This window comes from Myodes glareolus, chromosome 24 (genome assembly GCF_982192425.1).
Source record: "Myodes glareolus chromosome 24, mMyoGla1.1, whole genome shotgun sequence".
Classification (NCBI taxonomy): domain Eukaryota; kingdom Metazoa; phylum Chordata; class Mammalia; order Rodentia; family Cricetidae; genus Myodes; species Myodes glareolus.
In genome coordinates, this window is record NC_142049.1 from 32,458,564 (window position 1) to 32,481,575 (window position 23,012).

General features: G+C 41.8%; 1 protein-coding gene across 3 annotated transcripts in view; it reads right to left on the bottom strand.

Annotated features, from left to right (window-relative positions):
• Nucleotides 1-23,012, bottom strand: part of Otud7a (OTU deubiquitinase 7A) — a 298,648-nt gene that overhangs the window by 114,018 nt on the left and 161,618 nt on the right. For 2 of the 3 annotated variants that reach the window (XM_085682680.2, XM_085682678.2), the window contains exons 3-4: nt 4,937-5,027; nt 3,684-3,838 (exon numbers count right to left, since the gene is read on the bottom strand). The exons of the other annotated variant lie outside the window; for it this stretch is intronic. In XM_085682680.2, coding sequence (XP_085538806.1) covers nt 3,684-3,834 — 151 coding nt within the window. In that variant the 5' untranslated portion in view covers nt 3,835-3,838; nt 4,937-5,027. The remainder of the gene's footprint in view (nt 1-3,683; nt 3,839-4,936; nt 5,028-23,012) is intronic. 3 annotated transcript variants of the gene reach the window in all.

The following is a 23,012-nucleotide window of genomic DNA, read 5'->3' on the forward strand; positions in this document are numbered from 1 at the left end:
AACAGAAACAGAGCGACCAGAAACTGTCTGCTGGAAAAAGAAGGGTCAGTTTTCTCTAGGAGTGTGGTCCCTGGGAAGTTGACCACAGTCCAGTGGAAGATCACACATCCAAGAATATTTTGGACTGCACGAGTTCATCTTAAATTGCTTAAAAAAGATAAAACTAATTTGCTAAAGTAAGGGTGGGTCTAGAAAGATCTAGGGGTGTGTGAATATGATGAAAACATTATAAGAGACTCTAAAAACTCAAAGAACTGAAAAAAAAGTAGAACTTACAAGGGTAGTGATATGGCAATCAGAAGGAAGCTCACTAAATCTTGGGGGAGGAGGTGCTGGCCGAAAGATAGAGTTATGGTAAAGCAGGAGACCACATTTTAGAGATTCATGGTATAGTTTAGTGGGTAAAGCTAGTGAAGACATGTTTTATTCTGTAAACAAATGCTGAGAGTGGATGCTTAAGTGTTATCAACACAAAATGATCCTTGTATAAGTGATGTACAGATTTAGATTTAGACATGCCATGATGCCACGAGGTGTGTATGTGTGTGTGTGTGTGTGTGTGTGTGTGTGTATGTGTACGGTGTATGTATGTATGGTGTATGTATGTATGGATGTATGTATGGATGTATGCCTATTTGTATTGCAAACATTATGCTATACATTATACACACATATAACTTTATTTGTCAATCTGTAAATAAATATAAACAAGAAGCCAAAGTCAAAGCAAACGAGCCTGGGCAGATGAAGGAGATGGCTACACTACAATTTCCCACAAAACTGGGAGTAGCTTTGTCCTTTTTCTTCAATGGTTTTCACAAGAACACAGTGTAGTCTCAACTAGAAATGGGTGTTCCTTGCTGGGAAGCCCCCCGCCTCTGGACTGACACAGAAAAGGTCTTTGCAGTATTAAGAAATGTGGAAACGCTTCACCTTTTTATCCCCAAAATTTCTTATTCTGCGTCCCGAATCCCAAGTCATTCTACAAAGAAAGGGAAGGGGAAACCAGGGAATTATCACTAGCTCTGTTTGGAGAGCCTCCTTCCCTATGGTGAAGACCATGATGAAAGGCAGCTTGTGCTAGACTTCCACATAACAGTCCATCAAGGGGAGTCAGGGCGGGAACCCAAGCAGAGCCCAAGGAGGTGTGCTGCTTACTGACTTGCTCCTTATGGCTCACTCAGATTTCCTTTTCTCCCTTTTTTTAAAATAATTTACTATGTTATTTTACATCCCTGTTGAAGTTTCCCCTCGCTCCTCTCCTCCAAGTCCCTCTCCCCAACCCTGCCTCTGTTCCCACCCCCAATCCACTCCTTCTCCCTCTCTGTTTAGGAAAGAATAAGTCTCCCATGGAAATCAACAAAACAAGGCATTTCAAGTTGCAGTAAGACTAAGCACCTGCACATGTATTAAATCTGGACAAGGGGACCTGGTATGAGGAAAAGGGTCCAAAAGCCAGTAAAAGAACCAGAGATAGCCCCTGTTCCCACTGTTAGGAGTCCCACAAAAAGATCAAGGTATACAGTTGTAACAACTATGCAGAGTGCCTAGGGCAGTTCCATGCAGGCTCCATGGTTGTCAGCTCATCCTCTGTGAGTCCCTGTGAGCCCAGGTTAGGTGATTCTGTGGGTTTTCTTGTGGTGTCCTTGACCGCTCTAGCTCCTACAATCCTTTCTCCCCCTCTTCTGCAGGATTCCTTGAACTCCGCCCAGTGTTTGGCTGCGGCTCTGATCTGTTTCCATCAGCTTAGCTTGTTTTCTAATATGTACCAGGACTACCTGCCCAGGGACAGTACTGCCCACAGTGGTCTGGACTCCTCCACGCCAATAATCAAGAAGGTTTCCCACAACCTTGCCTACAGGCAAATCTGAGGGTGACATTTCTCCCCCGCCCCTCTCTCCTTTTGTTTTGACATTTTATTAAGGAGGCTCCCTTATTTCAGTTGACCACAACCTGTGTGGAATTGACAAAAGGACGGAAGGACTGTTAAATATATAAAGATTATAAAGATATCATTAGCAGAGATTTAGCTCAAACAATGTGCAGAAAACAAGCTGGAGCAAGGCAATTAACAGAGCCAGAGGAGCCCGTAGGCGGCAGCAAAGGTTGTAACAGGACATCATCTAAATCCCAGAAACAGAGGGGAGAGACATGCTGCAGAAGAACAGGCATAGAGTAACTGCTGGAAGGCTGAGTATCACGGGAGGGCAGGTGGTGCAGTTGCAGAGGCAAACAGTGAAGGGGAGAAACTGCTATGTTGTTCATGGATACAGAAAGTCCATCGGAAAGAACCCAGCATCGATTCTGGACAAAGTTTTCTGTAAATTCTGTGTGTCCTCTGCTGGACCAAGAGCATATACAAAAGCATGAAGTCTGTTCTCTGCTTAAGGGTGAATGTCTGGCCACCTTCTCTGAATTAGGGGCACCTTACATATCTTCACTCAACCTTTTATGGAAATCATAGTGAGCTGATTGGGAAAGAAGTAAAACTCCCTATTCAGAGGCAATATAATCAGCCTTGTTAAAATCTTAAGGATATATACACATACACACATGTATATTTTTTCAAGACATACCTCTTGAAAAAGTATTTACTCTTCTCCCTCTGTTCCTTGTTTCCATTTGTTTTGATTTCATTTAAAATTGAGAGGTTCATACATGAGTATAAACTTCTAATCTTCTTATGCCCCAACCCGAAAAAATTATGACATCTTCTCCTATAATTAGAATTCACAAATGTACACACACACACACACACACACACACACACACACACACACACAGACACGCCAGTCTCATCCCCAGTTCACCCATGACAGCCTTCCCTGTTCTTCCCTGTTCCCCTGCTCCCATCTCCTGTTCAGACCATGCATTAGAATTTCCTTGGCACCCCAACAAGAGCTTCCAACGTTCAGGAACTACCCCTGGTTATGAAAATGTCTAGTAAGTCAGTTTTCTCTAGTGACCTTGGGAATCACTGTGGCTTGTAATGCTCAAAGGTTCCCAACTCCACAAACAGTGATCTGAGGCAGGTCAGTTCTGAAACACAAGCCATTCCTCCTCATGCCCAAGTCTGAGCAGCAGTGGTCAGCTTATCACTTGTCCTTGCTTCACCAGCATCATCACTCGGGAGGAAAAAAGCCAAGGTTAACTCCAGTCTGTGATGAGCATGGGTGAAGAGAGCCCCAGAAATAGGCCATATACGCCAGGCACATACTTTCCATGTCTCAAGAGTTCTACCTGAAAAGCCCAAAGGTGCATTTTGATTTCCTGGCTATATTAGAAGGTTTCTTTAATGATAACTTTGGCCTAAGATATTTGTGTCTCAGTTAAGACAAAGATACGAAGGGAAAATCTCCATGGAAAGTATATTCTTGAATGTTCTAAAACTTCCACTTCATTGTAGTAGTATATTGTCCTTAAAAGTGATCAGCGGGACTCACTCTCTGGAAGCATTCACCCGTGTCATCTTCCTTATCTGTGCACATTTACAGCTGGTGACCCATGTCCTATCCTAAATAATGACAAGCAGAGGAGAAAAAGTCCATCCTCAACATTAACACTTTGTTTTACTTCAAAAGTGGCCAAACGCCGTCTGAGTGACACCATTGCCAGGCAGTGAGGACCCCTTATCTTCTGTCCAAGCCTGAATGGGTAGTTTGGGAACAATGAGGTCCACATACCTTCCAGCAGGTCTCTGGCCAGACCAGGTTCTGCCCCCGTGGACCGAACAAAGTCTGACAGGACTGCGTCCATATCAAGCGTCATAGGATCATGTAGAAGTGCTGCCCAGCACTCAGCCGAGGGCGGGTTTGGAAGCAGGCTAGAGACCATCCATCTGCAGGAGACAAGAGAAGGGCACCTCACCATGCAATGGACCAGAGGGAATGTGCATGCACACACATGCATGCACACGAGTGTACATGCGTGCATGCACACACACACACACACACCCCTCAGAGTCCCAGATGCCAGAAGAAATCCTTACCACCTCCGTTATACAGTTCTGAGTTCGTTTTTGAATATTTCCCTTCCTTTACACGCAAGCTGCTACATCATTAAAGCCAACCTAAGGCATCAGTCCTCTGCAGCACTGTGAGTGAGATGGGACACTGGGATCTGTGCTGTGTCTCCCAACATGCTGACGTCTAATCTATTGGCTATTAGAGAGACTCCAAGTTCAGTCCTGGCTGACTGGAACTCCATACTTACTCATGGTGACTGCTAAAATATCTGCTGCCTCCATGAGTTTCCACTTTCACAGCGACAACCCCACTGTATTCACAGGATGTCAGATGTCAGCTGCAGGCCGAGGGACAAGATGCCTGAAACAGCTGGTGAGTTTGTCACCTGGAGAAACCAGTTTCGGAGCCACTTGTATTCTCGGAGAAGGGTGATAAGAAATAGATGCATCTAGCATCACGTAGATGACTGATCAAATGTGGCCCTCTATCTGTTTTATACATAAAATGTTATTGGAAGTCAGTCACCAGCACATGAGTTGAGTAGCAGAGACCATGAAGTCCACAGAATTAAAGTGATCACCATGTGGGCCTCTATGGGAAGTTCACTGATGCCAGGACAGATGCTGCACAATTTTATACCATCAAGTACATGTTTAATTTTACACACTGCATGGTGTTGATGAATACCTTTTGCTCCTCCTTCTCTGATAATCAGAGGATGGGAGTTCTCAGTGAGCAGATTTTGTATCTTTGGAGCAAGGCACACTGGCCTTATTTGGCTGGCAACGACAGGGTGTTAACTGCTGTGGGAAGGGAAGGTAAAAATCCCTAATGCCAGGATGTGGGGACCGAGGTCTCAGGCAGGAGGTCATAATTTCAGAGCTAGCCATTTGTAATGTCCTATCTGCATCTGGCTCCTACTTTGGAGTAAGATTTGGTTGGTGTGGCTAAAAACGAAGAAATGGTTTGACCTGATGTATGTGGCACCAGTTAGGAGACTCCTTCCTCCGCCTCAAGCACCGCAGCTTCAGCCGCAAGAGTCACCTCTTCTGTCACTGCCACCTGGGGACAAATGAGAGCACAAGGGCATGTTATCTCCTCTCCTGTGCTTTACTCTTCAACAAAAGCAGCTGCATTCAAGGTAGGGGAGAGTTGCTAGAGGTAGGTCCTTTGCTTCCTGGCTGCCATGGGTGCTTCCTGGCCAGTTGATCACCAGCTCAAAGTGGAGCCTGGCAAGAGAGGATGGTCTCAACTTCCTCTTGGCAAGCACCTGGGATCATAATCATGGGACGGACTCATTCTAAACCTTGCTATTAACTTCGGGGTCAATACATGTAATCTGAACTACCGTTTCAACCACACAGTTCACTAATGTCACTTTCACCTCCGGAACATTTTGTCTTTCTCAATGGAAACTGGCCCCACTAGACACTGGATCCCTATTGCTACTCCCCTTAGAACCTGGCAACCTCCATTTTACTTCCTGCTTCTATGAATTAGACTATATACTCTTATACATAAAATCTCACAGTATTTATCTTTTTATGATTAGCTATTTCACTTAGCATAAGTTCATCAAAGTTCATGTAAATTATAGACTGTCAGAATTTGAAACACTATGAACTTCAGTTGCAAGATTTGGAGGACTGAGTTGGATCTGACCTGCCAGCCTCTTTCTTGAGGATTAGTTTTCACAGTGCAGGAAGGTGATGTGTAAGGAGGAAAAAGAAAACAATAGTCATACCCAGCTACAATGCCTATGAACACCAACAATGACCAGCACATTATGATATCCCTAAAGGTGCAATATAATTTGCATTGGTATGGATCTTGGTTTATTGATACGAATTTAAGGTCAATTTTGTTATATGTATATGTATTTCTGACCTTGATTAAGGTATTGTGTTTGTGTAGCTCATTTAAAAGTGTAATATATAATTTAAAAATATAGGTGAATAGATAATCATCTATAATAGTCAAGTTTGTAGTCATGTTAGTTTTCTAGATAGATATAGATATATTTCAGTTAGTTAGGTCTTCTTCAAATATTTCAGAGACCTTCAGAATATGACATTTAAAATGTTTAAAAAATTTAGGACTTTTCATGACAGTGAGACATATATGCTCCTGGCAGTACCAATCTACTTCAAAAGGAATATGGGCATTGAAGAGGCTCCTTATGGAGTTTGTTAGATGAACTGGACATGCAAGATTCACAGAGAAATGACTGCTGAACTTGCCTAAAGGTGAGATGATCCTTCAGGGTTTCTGCTTCATGAAGGAGTCTGTGAGACATTCTGCAGGATACAGAAGAAAGTGACTGAACTGTCTTTGAAATTTCCTGATTCATTGAAAAGTCTGCCGAATACTATGGGCCTGTAGGCTGAAGATGGATGCTCCAATGGTTCAGAAAAACTTAGGGTGACTGTCCAGGCAGCTTGAAGTCTCTGTCAATTCTAGAATTTTGAAAGTTGATTACAATGTACTTCCTGTTTACTTAGGTAATATTATATCCTTCTGGAGTTGAAAAACTTCTAGTTATAATTTTCCTTAGTTATGTTAAAGTTAAAGCCTTCCTTTTTGTTTAAACAGAAATGGGAAAATGGTGTAGGAGGTCCTTCTGTCTATGTGTTACTTTCATTGGTTAATAAAGGAGCTGCTTTGGGACTATAGCAGAGCTGTAGGGGAACAGAGCTAGGTGGGAAAAACTAAACAGAATTCTGGGAGTAAGAAGGCAGAGTCCAGGAATGCCATGGATCTGCCGCCATCAGAGCTAGACATGCTGAAACTTTGCTGGTAGGCACCACCTCATTGTGATATACATGGGTTAAATTAAGATGTAAGAGTTAGCCAATAAGAAGCTAGAGTTAATGTGCCAAGCAATGATTTAATTAATATAATTTCTGTGTGGTTATTTTGATTCTGGGAAGCCAGGACAAACAAGCGGGCTCTCCTGCAATGGTGCAATGGTGGCACTTACATCTTGGTGGTAATTAGCAGCTGTATAATTGGACTTATGACCATTGTTATGACTACCTTGTTATGACCACCTTGGAACCATATCTTTGCTTTAAGAGGTTGCTATGGACAACTTGTTATAGGTTCTGTTTCTATATCCCTACCTATTTGTCTTCTATCTCCCCCCCCCCATTTTGAAACCCTCTACTCCTGAACTATATAAACATTCCTTACCCATGTACAACGCAGATCTTTTAAACTACCTTTATGGAGAGACAGCCTTGTACATGAATATAAAAACTTTAATTAATTACTTGCTTTTAATTTTAATTAAAGGCATGAAGGGCTAGGGTAGCACAGGTCTGGAGTGCAGGCTAGTCTCGGGGTCAGGAAAAGGCCCTTGGTAGAGCACAGGCTGGGGGCTAGTGGCTTACCATGTGTGAACCTCCACTGTATCCTAACTCCCTGATTTGGACAGTGAATAACCAGTGGAATCCTGTTCTCTTGATTTGAAAAATGATGCCAAGAACATCCCTGCCTCTCAAAATAGCTGAAAGGATGAAAGAAAATGATGTTTCATGAACACACTCCATTGTTACCATTAGTGACATAGATTTGAAACACACAGCTGTCTAGTATTGAGGATCTTTGTTCTATCTTATATATGCACAAATCCCTACTATGAAGAGTAACATATCAAAAAGAGGCACACATGCTTCAATCCATTCTACCCTGCAATGGAGAAGCCCATTCTGGTGAGAGGCTCACAGATGCACAGATAACACTCGGGATATATATGGCACCTCAGCTCAGATGCCAGCATTCCTCTCTTCAGACCATCTGCCTCCTTCATCCCTGTGACTTGAGATAAGTTCAGTGACACTGGCTTATGTGTATGTCACATTAGTGAGATAAAGCACTCGTGGGTCTTAGTTCAGAGGAAAATTGGGAAAGCCTTGGAATGAAAGGATATGAGGTTAACAAAGTGCCCAATGTGCACAATCAATCTTAAAGCAAGTTTCCATGTGCTACAGCTAGGGACACATATTGATCTTTGAGTAATTGCAGCTGCAACAACGCAATGCATCCACAAAACTTACATTAAAAGGCCTGGGTGAGGAGGGAGGTGAAGCAGCAAGGCAGAAGGAACAGGCAAAGAGCCTGGGGAGATGACTGAAAATAGTCAGGGCTGCATGATAATTAAACAAAAGTGGCTATAGCAATATCTGGTTCCCAGGATGCAGATTTTCCAACTTGGCCACTTGGCCTTTTTCATCTTTTCTTTGATAAAGTTCATTTTCTAAAATGACTGGAAGCAGGGACTGCAGAGAACTCTATAAACAAAGACAGGCAGCTCCAAGGTTGAGAAGGAGGCACATGTGTGCACTCTGAGCCCCTTCCACCTGTACATCAGAGCAGACAGGATGGAGAGAGGCAGAGCTTTAGATCCATGGACCGCTGGCTCTTAGAACACAGAACAGGGTGGATTAACAACAAATTGGAACACTAAAATTGTAAATAGTTGGGTGGTAGTGGCATACACCTTTAATCCCAGCAGTTGGGAGGTGGGAGCATGAGAATCTCTGTGAGTTTGAGGCCAGCCTGGTCTACAGAGCAAGTTCCAGGACAGTCAAGACCACACAGAGAAACTGTGTCTTGGAAAACTAGGAAGAATAATATCAATGGCTTTTCAATCCTCCAATTCCTGGACTATTGTGTCCCTTCCTTCCCTCACTTCCCCTTGTCCTTCCTCCTCCTCTTCCTCCTTTTGTGGTTTATTTCTGAGTCTGATTTTATTACTTTTTATTTTCTTTCTCTTTCTTTTGGTTAGCGTACCTAAGATTTGTTAATCATACTTACAGTCTTTCAAAGAACTCCTTAGTAGATTCTATGTGTTGTTCACAAAGTCTCAGGATGCATCCTAGGCTGCCTTTCAACTTGGTATTATCCTGTTGCAACCTCCTGAGCACTAGCAAATGTGGGAACTACAGGTCTAGTTAGATTCCTATACTTTTGGATTTAGATAGAAAACATCGATGTATATACTTTTAAAGTATTTTTTCTGGAACCAGTGAGATGGTTCAGCAGGTCAAGGTGCATGCAGCCAAAACTGACAACTTGAGTTTGGTCCCTGGGAATCACATAGTATAAGGAGGGAACTGACTCCCCTTCCCCTACACACACTATTCCTCTGACCCCTACTCCTCTGACCTCCCCACATATATCTCATAGAGCCCACATATATGCCCACATAAATAGATGCACACACACAAACACATACTAAATGTAAGTAAGATATTTTTCAATGAAAAATTTAGTACGTATAAAAATAGACAAAAGAATATATGATAATTGTCTTTCTGTGTCTGGGCTCCCTCACTCAAGATGCTTTGTAGCTCCATCCATTTTCCTGCAAAATTCAAGATGTCGTTATTTTTTTCTGCTGAGGAGTACTCCATTGTGTAAATGTACCACATTTTCCTTATCCATTCTTCAATCGAGGGGCATTTAGGTTGTTTCCAGGTTCTGGCTATGACAAACAAAGCTGCTATGAACATAGTTGAGCACATGTCCTTGTGGCACGACTGAGCATCCTTTGGCTATACACCCAAAAGTGGTATTACTGGGTCTTGAGGAAGGTTGTTTCCTAATTTTCTAAGAAATCGCCACACTGACATCCAAAGGGGTTGTACCAGCTTGCATTCCCATCAGCAATGCAGAAGTTTTCCCTTTTCCCCACAACCTCTCCAGCATAAATTGTCATCAGTGTTTTTGATCTTGGCCATTCTTACAGGTGTAAGATGGAATCTCAGAGTTGTTTTGGTTTGCATTTCTCTGATGACTAAGGTCTCATAGGTGGTTTTTAAACATAAAGCAAAGAAAATCAGCCTACAAATCACAATCCCAGAGAACTTAGACAACAATGAGGACACTAAGAGAGACTTACATAGATCTAATCTACATGGGAAGTAGAAAAAGACAAGATCTCCCAAATAAATTGGGAGCATGGGGACTTTGGGGGGAGGGTTGAAGAGGGAGGGGAGAGGCAGGGAGGGGAACAGAGAAAAATGTAGAGCTCAATAAAAATCAATAATAAAAGAATATATGATAAATATATATTAGCCACTCAGTCATTACAATAATCAATTTATAGCTAATATTATTTCTTCCATACTTTCAACAATTTCCCTTTCCACATCATTCTGGAAAAAAAACCCCTTGTAACATTATTTTGTCTACATGTAGGCAATTATTCTCTATAAGACTCTGAAATATAACCACAATACTATCAAGCCACTTAGAAATTAACAATAATTCTTCAGGGTAATTAATATTTAGAGGGTGGGAAAATGACATCATAACTTACCAGAACATGTGGACACAGCTCAAAGAATTCTAAGAATAAGTTTTATAGCCATAAATGATCACATTAACAAAATCAGATAGATCTCAAATAAATGACCTAATGATGTTACTCAAGAGCCTAGAAAAGTAAGAGAAGCCAAACTCAAAGCAGTAGATATCAAGAAATAAAGATTAAGGCAGAAATTATAAAACATAGATTAAAAGAACAACTCACAGAATCCACTAAAGAGATATTTAGAAGGCTGTAATTATGATTGGCAAATCTTAGGTTCACTAACCAAAAGAAAGAGAAAGAAAACACAAAGTAATAAAATCAGAGCCAAAAAGGGAGTTGTTGCTCTGATGAAATCCAGATGCTATTAGAGAATACTTTGAAAATATATTCCAAGAAAATGGACAATCTAGAAGAAATGGACACTTCTTTAACACATATAATCCATTAAGACTGGATCAAGCCTGAACTGGCCATTTTCTACAACCAGGCAAGGTTCTTAGCAGTGGAACTGGGGCATCAACTCAGTCACCAAACTGCCAACCTACACTCTGTCCTGTCTACAAGATGGACTGGGAAAATGGTGGAGCAGAACTCGTGGAAGTGGCCAACCCATGACCAGTCCAACTTGAGGCCCATGCCACGAGAGGGAACCCACACCTGACATTGTCTGAATGGTCAGGAACCAGAAGCAGGACAGTCTGGAGACCTGGTATAGAATCAAACACAACTGGCAAAAACAAAGTAAATGAAATTATTCCAAATCATATTCTGCTATGCTCACAGATCAGTGCCTAGCCCAATTAGCACCAGAGGGGCATCATCCAGCAACTGATGGAAGCAGATGCAGAGACTTACAGCTAAACATTAGGCAGAGTTTGGGGAACTCCACAGAAGAGGGGGAAGAAGGATTATAGGTGTTAGGGGAGGCAAAGACATCACAAGAACATGACCCACAGAATTGATTAAGCAGGACTCATAGGGGCTCACAGAAACTGAAGCGACAGAGACCCTGTATGGGTTTTCGTGAGATCCTCTTCTTATACCTTATGGTTGTGTAACTGGGTGTTCTTGTAGGATTACCAACAATGAAAGTGTGTGTGTGGGGGGTGTCTTTGACTCTTTTGCCTGCTTTTGGAACCCCTTTTCTCCTAATGGGTTCATTATCCAACCTTGATATGAGTGTTAGTGCCCAGTCTTTCTGTATCTTGTTAGGCCATGTTGGTGGATATTACTTGGGAGGTCTGCTCTTTATTTATTTATTTATTTATTTATTTATTTATTTATTTATTTATTTGACGAGGGATCTGGGGGAGAAGGAAGGTAGGGGAAGGGACTGGGAAGAGTGGAAGGAGGGGAAACTTTGGTTAGTATGTTATGCATGAGAGAAGAATAAAAGTTAAAAAAAAAAAAAAGGAATACTACCAAACTCGGTCTACAGAGCTGGTGTTACCCGATACCAAACCCAGAGGAAAACACAGCAGGAAGAGAAAACTACAGACCAATTCAGCTGATTAACTAACATAGACGCAGAGATTCTCAATAACTACTTGCAAACTTAATTAAAAAGCCATTAGGAAGATTATATACAACGATCAAATTGGCTTCATCCTAGGAATGAGAAAGTGGTTCAACAGAGGCAAATCAACAAACATAAGATATTACATAAAGAGACCTAAGAACAGAAATTACATACAGAAGTATTTCTCAGTGTTTAACATGCCTTCATGATAAATATCCTTAATAAACAAGATATAGAAAGAACATATATCAACACAATAAAAGCTACACATGACAGTCCTCTGGCCAAAATTTACTAAAAGAGGGAAAACAGAGTACTTCTGAAGGCTGGGTTGAGACAAGGGTATCTACTCACCATGCTATGGGGTTCTAGGAATGCCAAAAAGCTCTTCAGATAAGTATATTCTGTAAAGGAGCTAGATATAAAGTCTACATAAAATATAGGTAGATTTTCCAATCAGCAACAAAAAGTTTGCCAAGATAGAAATTAGGAAAAATATCTCCTTCACAAGAGTTTCAAACAATTCCAATAAATCTACCAAGAAGGTGAACAACCTCCACAATGAAACTTTGAGACTTTAAAAAATAAATTGAATGATATACTAGACAATGCAAAGACTTTCCATGCTCATGGATTAGCAAAGCCCATGTAGTAAAATGACAATATTGCCTCTCAAACAGCCATCCTGCAAGTACTCTTTGTTCAGGAAATGCAGTTGTTGAGCAACATCTGCACTTTGTAAAGGACACAATTTGGCTGGTTAAGAGATGCACCAGATCTGATAGAAAAGAATCCCAAAAAAGTCCTGTGGTCACAGAAATAGGATTTGCTACCATGGGACTTACGGGCTTCCTTACAAAGCTGATGACACTTCTCAATAAATAATATTATGGTGGTGGCTGAATACTTTCTCATCTTAGAAAGTAGAGAACAGTGAGGGTGTGAGAAGTTCAGGAAGTAAAAATTTGCCTATATACTTTGTATTTTTCTTTCTTTTTCCTCTTCTAACATGTTTTCTATTTCCAAATTTAAATCATTTCAAAATAAATACATTTTCCACAAAGAAATGGCAATATTATCAAAAATAGTACACGTCAATCCAGTTCCATCAAAATTTCTACAACATTCTTCAAGGAACTAAAAAGTACTAAAATTCATATGAAAATATAGAAGGTCCCTTAAAATCAAAGAAATCCTAATTAGAAAATGTGCTAGGGGTATCGTAATACCTGGCAGTAAATTATGTTACAGGACAACAGTCACAAAGACAGCCTTGGTTCTGGCACAAAACGGTAAAAGAGAATAGAAGGTCTAGAAATAAATCCACATAGTTATAGCTACCTACTTTTTGACAAAAGTATCAAAAATATACACTAGAAAAAGAGAATCTTCAAATGTGCTGGGAGAATTATGTACTCATGTGCAGGAATAAACTATATCCCTATCTCTCACTTGCACAAAACCAAATTCAAAACAGATCAAAGATCTGAAATGCTGAAGCTGCCAGAGGAAACAGGGAAGATACACGAGAAAGGCACAGCAAGCCCTCCCCCACAGACCACAACTGCACGGGGAATGATCTCAAGATCATTAACAAATGGAATCACACGACACCAAAGGTTAAAAAACTATCAGCAGAGTGAGACAGCCATGGAATGGAAAGAACTCTTTGATGACTATACTTCAGACATGTTGTTAATATAATGAATATATAAAGAACTTCAGATTTAATCGTCAAAATTCCTGAATCTTCCAATCAATCAATGGGCTAATGAGTGGAGAGAACTGTCTTCAAAAGCAAAAAGCACAAGTGGCTCAAATAAATATTTTCAAAAATGTTCAATATCTTTAGCCACCAGGGAAATGCAAATTAAAAATACTTAGAGGTTCCATCTCACCCCAGTTACACGGGTTGTCATAAAAAAAAAAACAAGTCATGATAAATGCTGGAGAGGAGGTGGGGAAAGGGGAGTCCTTAGCCACTGTTGGGACTGTAAAGTGGTACAGCCACTATGGAAATTTGTGTTGAGGCTTCTCAAATCATTACAACTGGTACTGCCATGGGATTCAGCTGTACCAGTCCTGGGAACACACCTCGAGGCCTTAGGTCCTATCACAGATACTTGCCTATTATTCATACTTATTACTTCACTGCTCATTAAAACTAGGAAGAGAAATCAGCCTAGATATCTACTAACATATGGATAAATAAAGAAAATGTGATGCCTACTCACAGTGGGATTTCAAGGAGTCTTAAGAAAAATAAAATCATGACATTTGTAAGAAAATCTGTGCAACTGGAGATCATTATACTTGTCAAAGTAATTCAGACTCAGAAAGACAAATATCACATGCATTCTCTCATATACAGATCTGACGTGTGTGTGTGTGTGTGTGTCTGTGTGTGTTATAAGGTATAAATGGGACCAGGAGAGGGTAGAAAGAGGTCTTAAGTGAGAGAGGTTGAAAAGAATAATATATGTGCAATTGGGGCTACTGGGAGGAGGGAGTAGCAGACGGGGGGTGGGGTGGGGGTGGGGAAGAGAGGAGGATCAATGAAAAAAAGTGGCATGGAGATACTGTACGGAAACCCATTACGTTGTATGCTAATTGAAAATTTTCTGTACCCCGATAAGCCTCTCCGCCTGATGCAATAATCCAAATCAGATCAAATCAAACTGAATTAGAAAAAGTCCAGGTTTAATGGATATCATGCCTCCAGATAGCTTTCCAGTCCCCCAGAGAGGAGATAAAACACAAGGACCAGTAAACCACATGTCTGTTTTCTGTGGGGCAGGCAGTTTAAATACCATGTAGGAGTGGTCTTGAGCATCTCTAGGGGAGGAGTCATTGTTTGGTGGGTTTTCTGAGACGCAGGTGCAGCAGGGTTTAGAGAGAGATTGGGAGGGGTTTGGAGTGGAACTTCCACTGGAACATTCCAGACTCTTTGGATATATGGATGCTAGGGGCTGGGGTGGGGCTTTCACCTGAACATTAATTAAGAGACTAATAATTAAAAATATTCAGAGTGGGCAAATTCCCAGTGATTTCCAGTGTTATAATTATTTTCCCACCTGTTTGAACCAGGATTCAAGAATGAGTGGAAGGTTGTAATTGGTTTGACTTATTTTAACCTGTAAATTTTGTACCATCTTTTTTTTCTTTCTTTTTTTTTCTAAAAAAAAAAAACCTGATTGTATTTCCTAGAGTTTTCTCACTCTGAGTTTTTCTGATCGTTCTTAATGTGTCCTGTGAACTTTTCCCTTCCTATCAGTTAGCACCTGCTTACAAAGACTCTGTCACACACACACTCAATTTGGGTATGTGCTGTCTCTTCCTATTAGCGGCCTGAATTCCTGTAAGGGACCCTAACTTGGGAGCAGTCATTGCCTCACCTGGAATCTGTTCCTCAGGTTCATGCTTGTACACAGAGCCTGTGATTCTGCCATTCCTTCTTCATGTATTAGCTCGATGGTATGTGTGTGTTTTTGAATAAGAGCGCATTTATGTTGAGGCCTGGGTAGACTGTGGGTATCATCCTGCCTGGATGGCTCTTGGCCTTATTTTTTGATAGTATCGCTGTGAACCTTGAGTCCAATTACTCAGCCATAATGGCCGCCACCAACTTTAAGGCTCTGCCCCTGCCCTACCTCCTCCAGTGCTGGGGTTGCAGAGGCACACTGCCACACTTGTATTGTCACCTGGATGCTAAGGATACAGACTCAGGTCTTCATGGTTGTGTGGTGCAGCAGATGCTTTACTGACTGAGCCATCTCCCCAGTCTCTTTGCTGAATAGAATTACTAAAGAGAAACTTCCTCTATCTACTGGTCCACCCTATGCGATGGACACCAAGCAGGAAACCCAGGGTAGATGCTGTGCTGTTTCATGTCAATCCATTGGTGGACTAATATTGCTAGCTTCCTCCACCAACTTGTTTTTTCTCTGCCTCCCTATCCTCTCTTCCTTCTCCTTTCCCCTCCTCCTCCCTCTCCTGTCCCCTCCTCATCTTTTTTTTTTTTTGTATCATTTTGAGTGGCAGAGGACTTGTTCAGCATATGTTAGGTCTTAGGTTCGATCCCCACCAGCATTATACACAGAAAAAGCATAATTTTTGTACATGATGTGAATATACTCAATACATTTAAATTTACTCGATAAATGCAGTTATCATTTTTATGGATGCTCAGATTGTCCTCCTTTTGGCCAGTGAAGTCTCTTCAGGTCGGCTATGGGTTTCTGAGCTTTGATTCTAGTGTGGCTGACAGGAGGCGACAAGATGTTACAGGTTCTTTTGTCCATCTACTGTCCCAGATCTGGACATCAACATTTTGACACGTCCAGTGGGAAGGTTTACTGTTTACTTTTCATAGCACATACCTATGTCTAGCGAAAACAGATTTGAGAGTACAGCTAGAGAGTCTGGGGCACCCACTGATACTGGCTTAGTCACTGTCTACAGGACTTTTTCATAGCTATGAAATATATTTGTTTTAAGATAAAATATGCTTGAATATTTCCAATTCAAATGGGATATTTCATGTTTTCTTTAAAGACTCATTTCATTTTATGTGTATGAGTGTTTTGCTAGCATACATTGACATACCATAAGCATGTAGTGCCCACAGAGGTCAGAAGAGGGCATTGGATCCTTTGGAATGGGGGTTACAGATGATTGTCAATATTGAGAACAGGACCTAGGTCCTCTGGAGGAGCAACTTAACTGATCTCTCCAGACCTTTCAGTGTTTGCACTTCATCTATTTTTTTTTACATATGATCTTGTTATGTGTACCTCTAGTCCTAATTCTGAACATCAGGGGCGACAGAACAGCACACAATTATTCAATGTATTCTACAGTGTCTACAGGAGAACTTTACCACCACAGGGCTCCGTTGGCAAGAGCATTTCATGAGCTGTCTGTCATGGGGATGCAAACTCAAAACTCCAACATACATGTACAAAGTCAGACATATTTTTCTGTCACTGTAATAAAACAATAAGGCAGCTCACAGAAGGAAGAGTTCATTTGGGCTCAGAGTTTTAGAGTGTTAGAAGTCCGCTATGGTGGGGAGCATGGCAGGAAGTGGGAGGCATGGCAACAGGAGCAGAAGGCTGGGATTCATAGCTCAAGTACAAGAAGCAGAGAGGAAGAACTGGATGGGGGTAGAGGCCAAGAAACTCTCAAATTCCACTCCAGGAACCTGCTTCCTCCAGCAATGCCATGGCTCTTAACTTCCCAAACAGCACCATCAACCAAAGACCAGCTGTTCAAATGCCCAAGCCTGTGGAGAGAAGATTTCTTATTCCCAACCACCACACTCCACTCCTAGCCCCAACAGGCTAATACCACAGTACAAAATGCATCAGTCCAACTTCAAAAGTTCCATTAGTCTTTCACAGTCTTTACACTGTCCAAAAGTCTGAGTGTAAAGTCTCTTTTAAGACTCGAGGTATTTTCTTAACTATACTTCCCTATAAAATAAAAAAGCAAATTGCATACTTCCAATATACAGTTGTGCACAATATATATCCTTATTCCAAATGGGAGGAAAGAGGGGACAATAATGAAGATATACTGAACCAAAGCAAAACCAAAACCCAGCAGGGAACATAGTAAATCCTGCATCTCCTTCTCTGCTATGACAGGGCTTAGATGACTCCATCCCTTCAGTTTTTCTGCAACACAAATCTCTACCCTGGGCTTGTGCCATTCCCTGCACACCTGCACACAGGGCTCATGGCAGATGTCTCACGAGTCTCCACTGAAATCCAGGCTTCAGTCTCACAGCTTTATGAAATGGTTTTTCATAATCTCCTGACCTCCCAGAACCTTCACACATTGACACCTGTCACATGCTGCCTAGCCCTGGCACCTCCCAGAAACAATGAAGAAAGGATCTATAACTTTCACTCTTGCATTCTTCAAACTTCTAAAACCAACATCAAATAGACATCACTGCCAAGTTCAGCTGCCAGTTTGTCATCAAAAGCTGGACTCCCCAAGTCACATTAGCAGCAGTTTACTTCATTCAGTTGTTTTCTAGGAGCAGAAAACTCTTTATTCTTGGCAGAGTCTTGCCCTAAGAGAACTCTTCCCTTTGTTCAAGTGCAGGGCAGGCCTCTTCTTTAACAATTACAGCCTCTCTTCCAGCATGTCCCAGTTGTAACACAAAGCATCAGGAAATGCTTTTTATCCCTCTCCAAACTGTAATTTTGTATTTCTTTCTATTCACTGGCTCTTTTTCAATGTAGACTTGCATAAGTGTTATTCCTAACATCCCATGGAATCAATATTGTGTTATCCCGAATTTTCCTCTGCCAAAGAGACGAGCCCATTAGTCTTCAATTTAACCTCAGGCAAGTTCTCAGGACACAGGCAGAACACAAATAGATTTTTTTTTTGCCCAAATATCATAGGGATGACCTCTAGCCCCAGTGTTAATGTTGTTCTCCTCTGGCAGTCCTTGGGCTTGGCCTCCACAGTCTGCATTGTTTTCAGCACTAACAGTTTCCTGGTTTCCACCAGAGTGTCCCTTTGAACTCTGCTGACAGTATGCAACCACGTTTTTAGTTCAAAGGTCCAAACTCTTGCATCTTTCTTAAAAACCAGTGTGTTCCGGCTCTTTAGGCAGCCACTCACTTCCTAATACTAACTTCTGTAGAGTTAGTTACTTTTCTATGACTCTAATAAAACACCATGACCAAGGCAACTCATGATTTGGGCTTAGCAGTTGCAGAGTGATGAGCTCATCACTGGAGGGGAGACACAGCAATTAGTGGCAGGGACGTGACAACTGGAGCAGGACGCTGAGAGATCACATCTCAACTGCAATTGAGAAAGAACTGGAAGTAGGGCAAGGCTATTAACTCTCAAAGCTCACTACCATATTTCCTCTAACAAGGTCACACTTCCCGAACCTCTCCAAACTGGGGACCAAGTGTTAAGATTCCTGAGTCTATGGGGGAGTATTTCTCATCCAAGCCACCACATTTACCTGCAGAACACAATACTGAACTCCCGGAGTTTCAGAAATCTCATAGGCATGAAACTTTCTCCCTGTAGTCTCAATTTATTTATTAGTTTATTTTTGTTTTTCGAGACAGGATTTTGTCTGTGTAGCCCTGGTTCTTCTGAAACTTGCTCTGTAGACCAGGCTGGCCTCAAATTCACACAGATCCAACTGCCATTGCCTCCCAACTGCTGAGATTAAAGGCATGAGCCACCACTAACCTTGTAGTCTCAATTTAAATACCACTTACTATACGTGAAAATGAATATTGCTTTCATGTAACCCAAACAAGGGTCACTTCATCTTCTATGACCCATATGATTCTCTAGTGCATTTTTTCCTCCTCTTAAATATCATGGAGGTAATTATTTAATGATTCATTGTTAGTTCATTAAATTCCTTTCTTCTTTGATGTGCACTGACTTTTTTTATGTTTTGCTACATCTCCTTTTCTTGTTGTCTCCTTTTCCTTGTAATTAAGAACTTTAAATTGAGAAGAGGGGAACGAACTGAGCCAAACAGAGAGAATTTTTAGGTGTGGAACCATTCTGTTTGATGCTGTAATGTTAAAAGCATGTTATTCATTTGTTCAAACCCGAAAAGTTCACAACCCTGTCTTTATAATGTGTCCATGAGCATTCACCAATTGGCAGGGGATGCTAATAAGGGTGTGGGAAGTAAATGGAAACTCTTTGTGCCTTCCATTCATTTTTTTCTCTGTGTATTAAAATATCTTCTATATAGCTGCCTACTTTGTCCCTCAATGTGTATGGATTGAGGTCTAAAAATCATAACCAATGACAGAATAGAGAGGATCTCACCAAAGCTTTCTTCTCTAGCTCCAAGGTTTAAAAGTATTTGAAGCTTAAATGCAACTGAAATTAGCACTTAAAAAATGGGGCACTGAACTGAACAGAGAATTCACAACAGATGAACTCCGAATGGCCAAAAGACACTTAAGGTCATGCTCAACCTCCTTAGCGATCAGGGAAATGAAAATCAAAACAACTCTGAGATACCATCTTACATCTGTCAGAACAGCTAAACTCAAAAACACCAATGATAGCCTATGCTGGAGAGGATGTGGAGTGAGGGGAACTCTCATCCATTGTTGGTGGGAATGCAAACTTGTGCAGTCAATGTGGAAATCAGTGTGGCGGTTTCTCAGGAAACTGGGAGTCAACCTCCCTCAGGACTCAGCAATTCCACTCTTGGGAATATACCCAAGAGATGCCCTATCATACTACAAAAGTATTTGTTCAACTATGTTCATAGCTGCACTATTTGTAATAGCCAGAACATGGAAACAACCTAGGTGCCCCTCATTAGAAGAATGGTTAAAGAAGGTGTGGAACATACATACATTAGAGTTTTACTCAGCGGTAAAGAACAATGACATCTTGAATTTTGCATGCAAATGGATGGAAATAGAAAACGCTTTACTGAGTGAGGTAACCCAGACCCAAAAAGAGGAATATGGTATGTACTCACTCATAAGTGGATTCTAGCCATAGTTAAAGGTCTTTGAGTCTATAATTCATGATCCTAGAGAAACTAAATAAGAAGGTGAACCTGAAAAAAATAATATAGTTACCCTCCTGGATATTAGAAGTAGACAAGATTGTCAGGCAAACTTGGGTGCACAGTGGGTGGGGGGGTGGAAGTAAGGGGAGATGGTTAGGGAGAGGGGAGGGGGGGATTGGGGATGGCTTGGGAGAATGGGAGGGGAGGGAGGAAGGATGGTTATGGGAGCAGGGAAGTTTTTATCTCAACTAAGGGAGCCATTTTAGGGTTTGCAGGAGACTTGATTCTGGAGGGGTTCCCAGGTCCAAGGAGAGGTCCCCAGATTGTTCCCTGGGCAGCAGAGGAGAGGGTGTCTGAACTGGCCTTGGCCCATAACCATACTGATGAATGTTTTGCATGTCACCACAGAACCTTCATCTGGCGATGGATGGAGATAGAGACAGAGACACATATTGGAACACTGGACTTAACTCCCTAGGTCCAAATGAGAAGCAGAGGGAGGAAGCACGTGAGCAAGGAAGGCAGAACCAGAGGGAACCTTCATCCGACGATGGATGGAGATAGAGACGGAGACCCACATTGGAGCGCTGGACTGAGCCCCCAAGGTCCAAATGAAGAGCAGAAGGAGGGAGAACATGAAAAATGAGGTCAGGATCGTGAAGGGTGCGTTCACCCACTGATACAAGGGGACTGATCTAATGAGAGTTCACCAAGGCCAGTTGGACTGGGACTGAATGAGCATGTGATCAAACCGGATTCTCTGAATGTGGCTGACATGGGGGCTGACTGAGAAGCCATTGACAATGGCACTGGGTCTTGTTTCGTCTGCATGTACTGTCTTTTGGGGATCCTGGTCTGTTTGGATGCTCACCTTCCTGGACCTGGAGGGAGGGGGGAGGAACTTGGACTTCCCACAGGGCAGGAAACCCTGACTGCTCTTGGGACTGGAGAGGGAGGAGGAGAGGGAGTGGGGGGAGCGGGAGGGTATTGGGAGGAGGGGAGGAAATAGAAATTCTTATAAATAAATAAATAAGAAAAAAAGCACATTTTAGGTCAATCTTATTATTTTGAGTAGCTCCATTACTATAGGATAAATTGGCACTACATATATATAATGTAATATATATGTGTGTGTGTGTGTATGATTTATGCCATGGCATTTGTGAAATATGTCTTCCCTGTCCCTATTATGTATGTCAACTGAGTATTGTGTTTATAAACAAAGCCAATGATTTTTCTGAGTGGAACGTATATGGAGAGGGTCTGTGACAATGACTCAGTGATGAAGAGCACTCTTCCAGAGGACCCAGGCTCAGTTCCCAGTACCCACATGCCAGCTCACAACCCTCTGCAACCCCAGTTCTGGGGAACTAATGGCCTCTTCTGGCCTCCTGTGGCATCAGGCATGCATATGGTGTACAGACATACATATATAGCCACATTGTGCTTTGAACTCACACAAACACCCCCTACCAACACATCAAAAGAGAAAAAAACACACACAAGGAATAATAATCACTAATTCTGATAGAACAATTGGACCTGGAAGTGAACTCAGTAAGGCTACAGAGCATGAAGACACTTGCCCTGACTTGTAAGACCCTTGACCTTGCAGTAGTCTTAAACCATCTTCTAGGGTAGACTGCTATCAGATATGCTATCTCACCTTTGAAAACCTGTGACCGAGTGTTGCAGCTACCTTTGAGGCTGCTAGCCCTGGAGTGTGTACAGCTCCCTTGCTGCGGAAAATATACGCTCTCATTTTCCAGGCTCAAAAATCCAACTGTTATACAGGTACGAAATATGTGTCTCTGTGACCTCCACAAAGGCCTTTATTAGAGCCGAACAACTCACCAAACAGGTTGATACCTCTGCTATCGATCCACCTAGTCATTTCGTTCAGCTTTGTATTGAGCTAAAGGGAAAACAGCCTGGTGGGTCTGGCTTCTTTCCCAGCCTCTCACTGTCATGGAGCTGCAGCTGTTCCATCCTGCCAGCCTGCTCCTCTCGCAGGGTGAGCTTCTTTAAAGGAAGGGCTCACCTTTTACTTATCTATACACCGTGAGTTAGAACACACCAAGTACTAAATGAATATGCTGAACAATTGAACAGAAGGGACTAGAAATCCTAAACTCAAGTTTTTACTCCATTCTGATGGGTAGAAACGAAAATAACCACGACACAACTTAGGCTGGACTAAACATAATGCTATTATTTATAAGTATATCCATTAGAATTAAAATAAGATTTTTGTGAGTGTGTCTTTTTTGTGGTCTTGGAGATGAAAGTCACTGTTTTGTACAGACTAGGCAAAGAACATTCTACCACTAAGCCCCTTCCCAGCCCCAACTCTGATTTTGTTTAATTTTTGTCATATGGGACATCATACCCACAACCCTATGAATGTCAGGAATGTGTTCTATCATGGAGAACCCTGCCTGACCTAAAAGGAACATTTGAGGAGGATTTCGAATGTTTGAACAAAAGTCAAGAGTACAGAAACTCTTGCAGGCTCAGGGGCTTACAGCCATGAGGGTTGTGGGAGATGGGCAGAGCCAGCCATCTGTCCTAGCAAGGCAAGTAGCCTTGGCTCTATTCTAAGGGCTGTGAGTATTTCTGACATATGTGCTTTAGGGAAAGAATCAAAGCTACAGAACTTGGGTACAGAGTAAA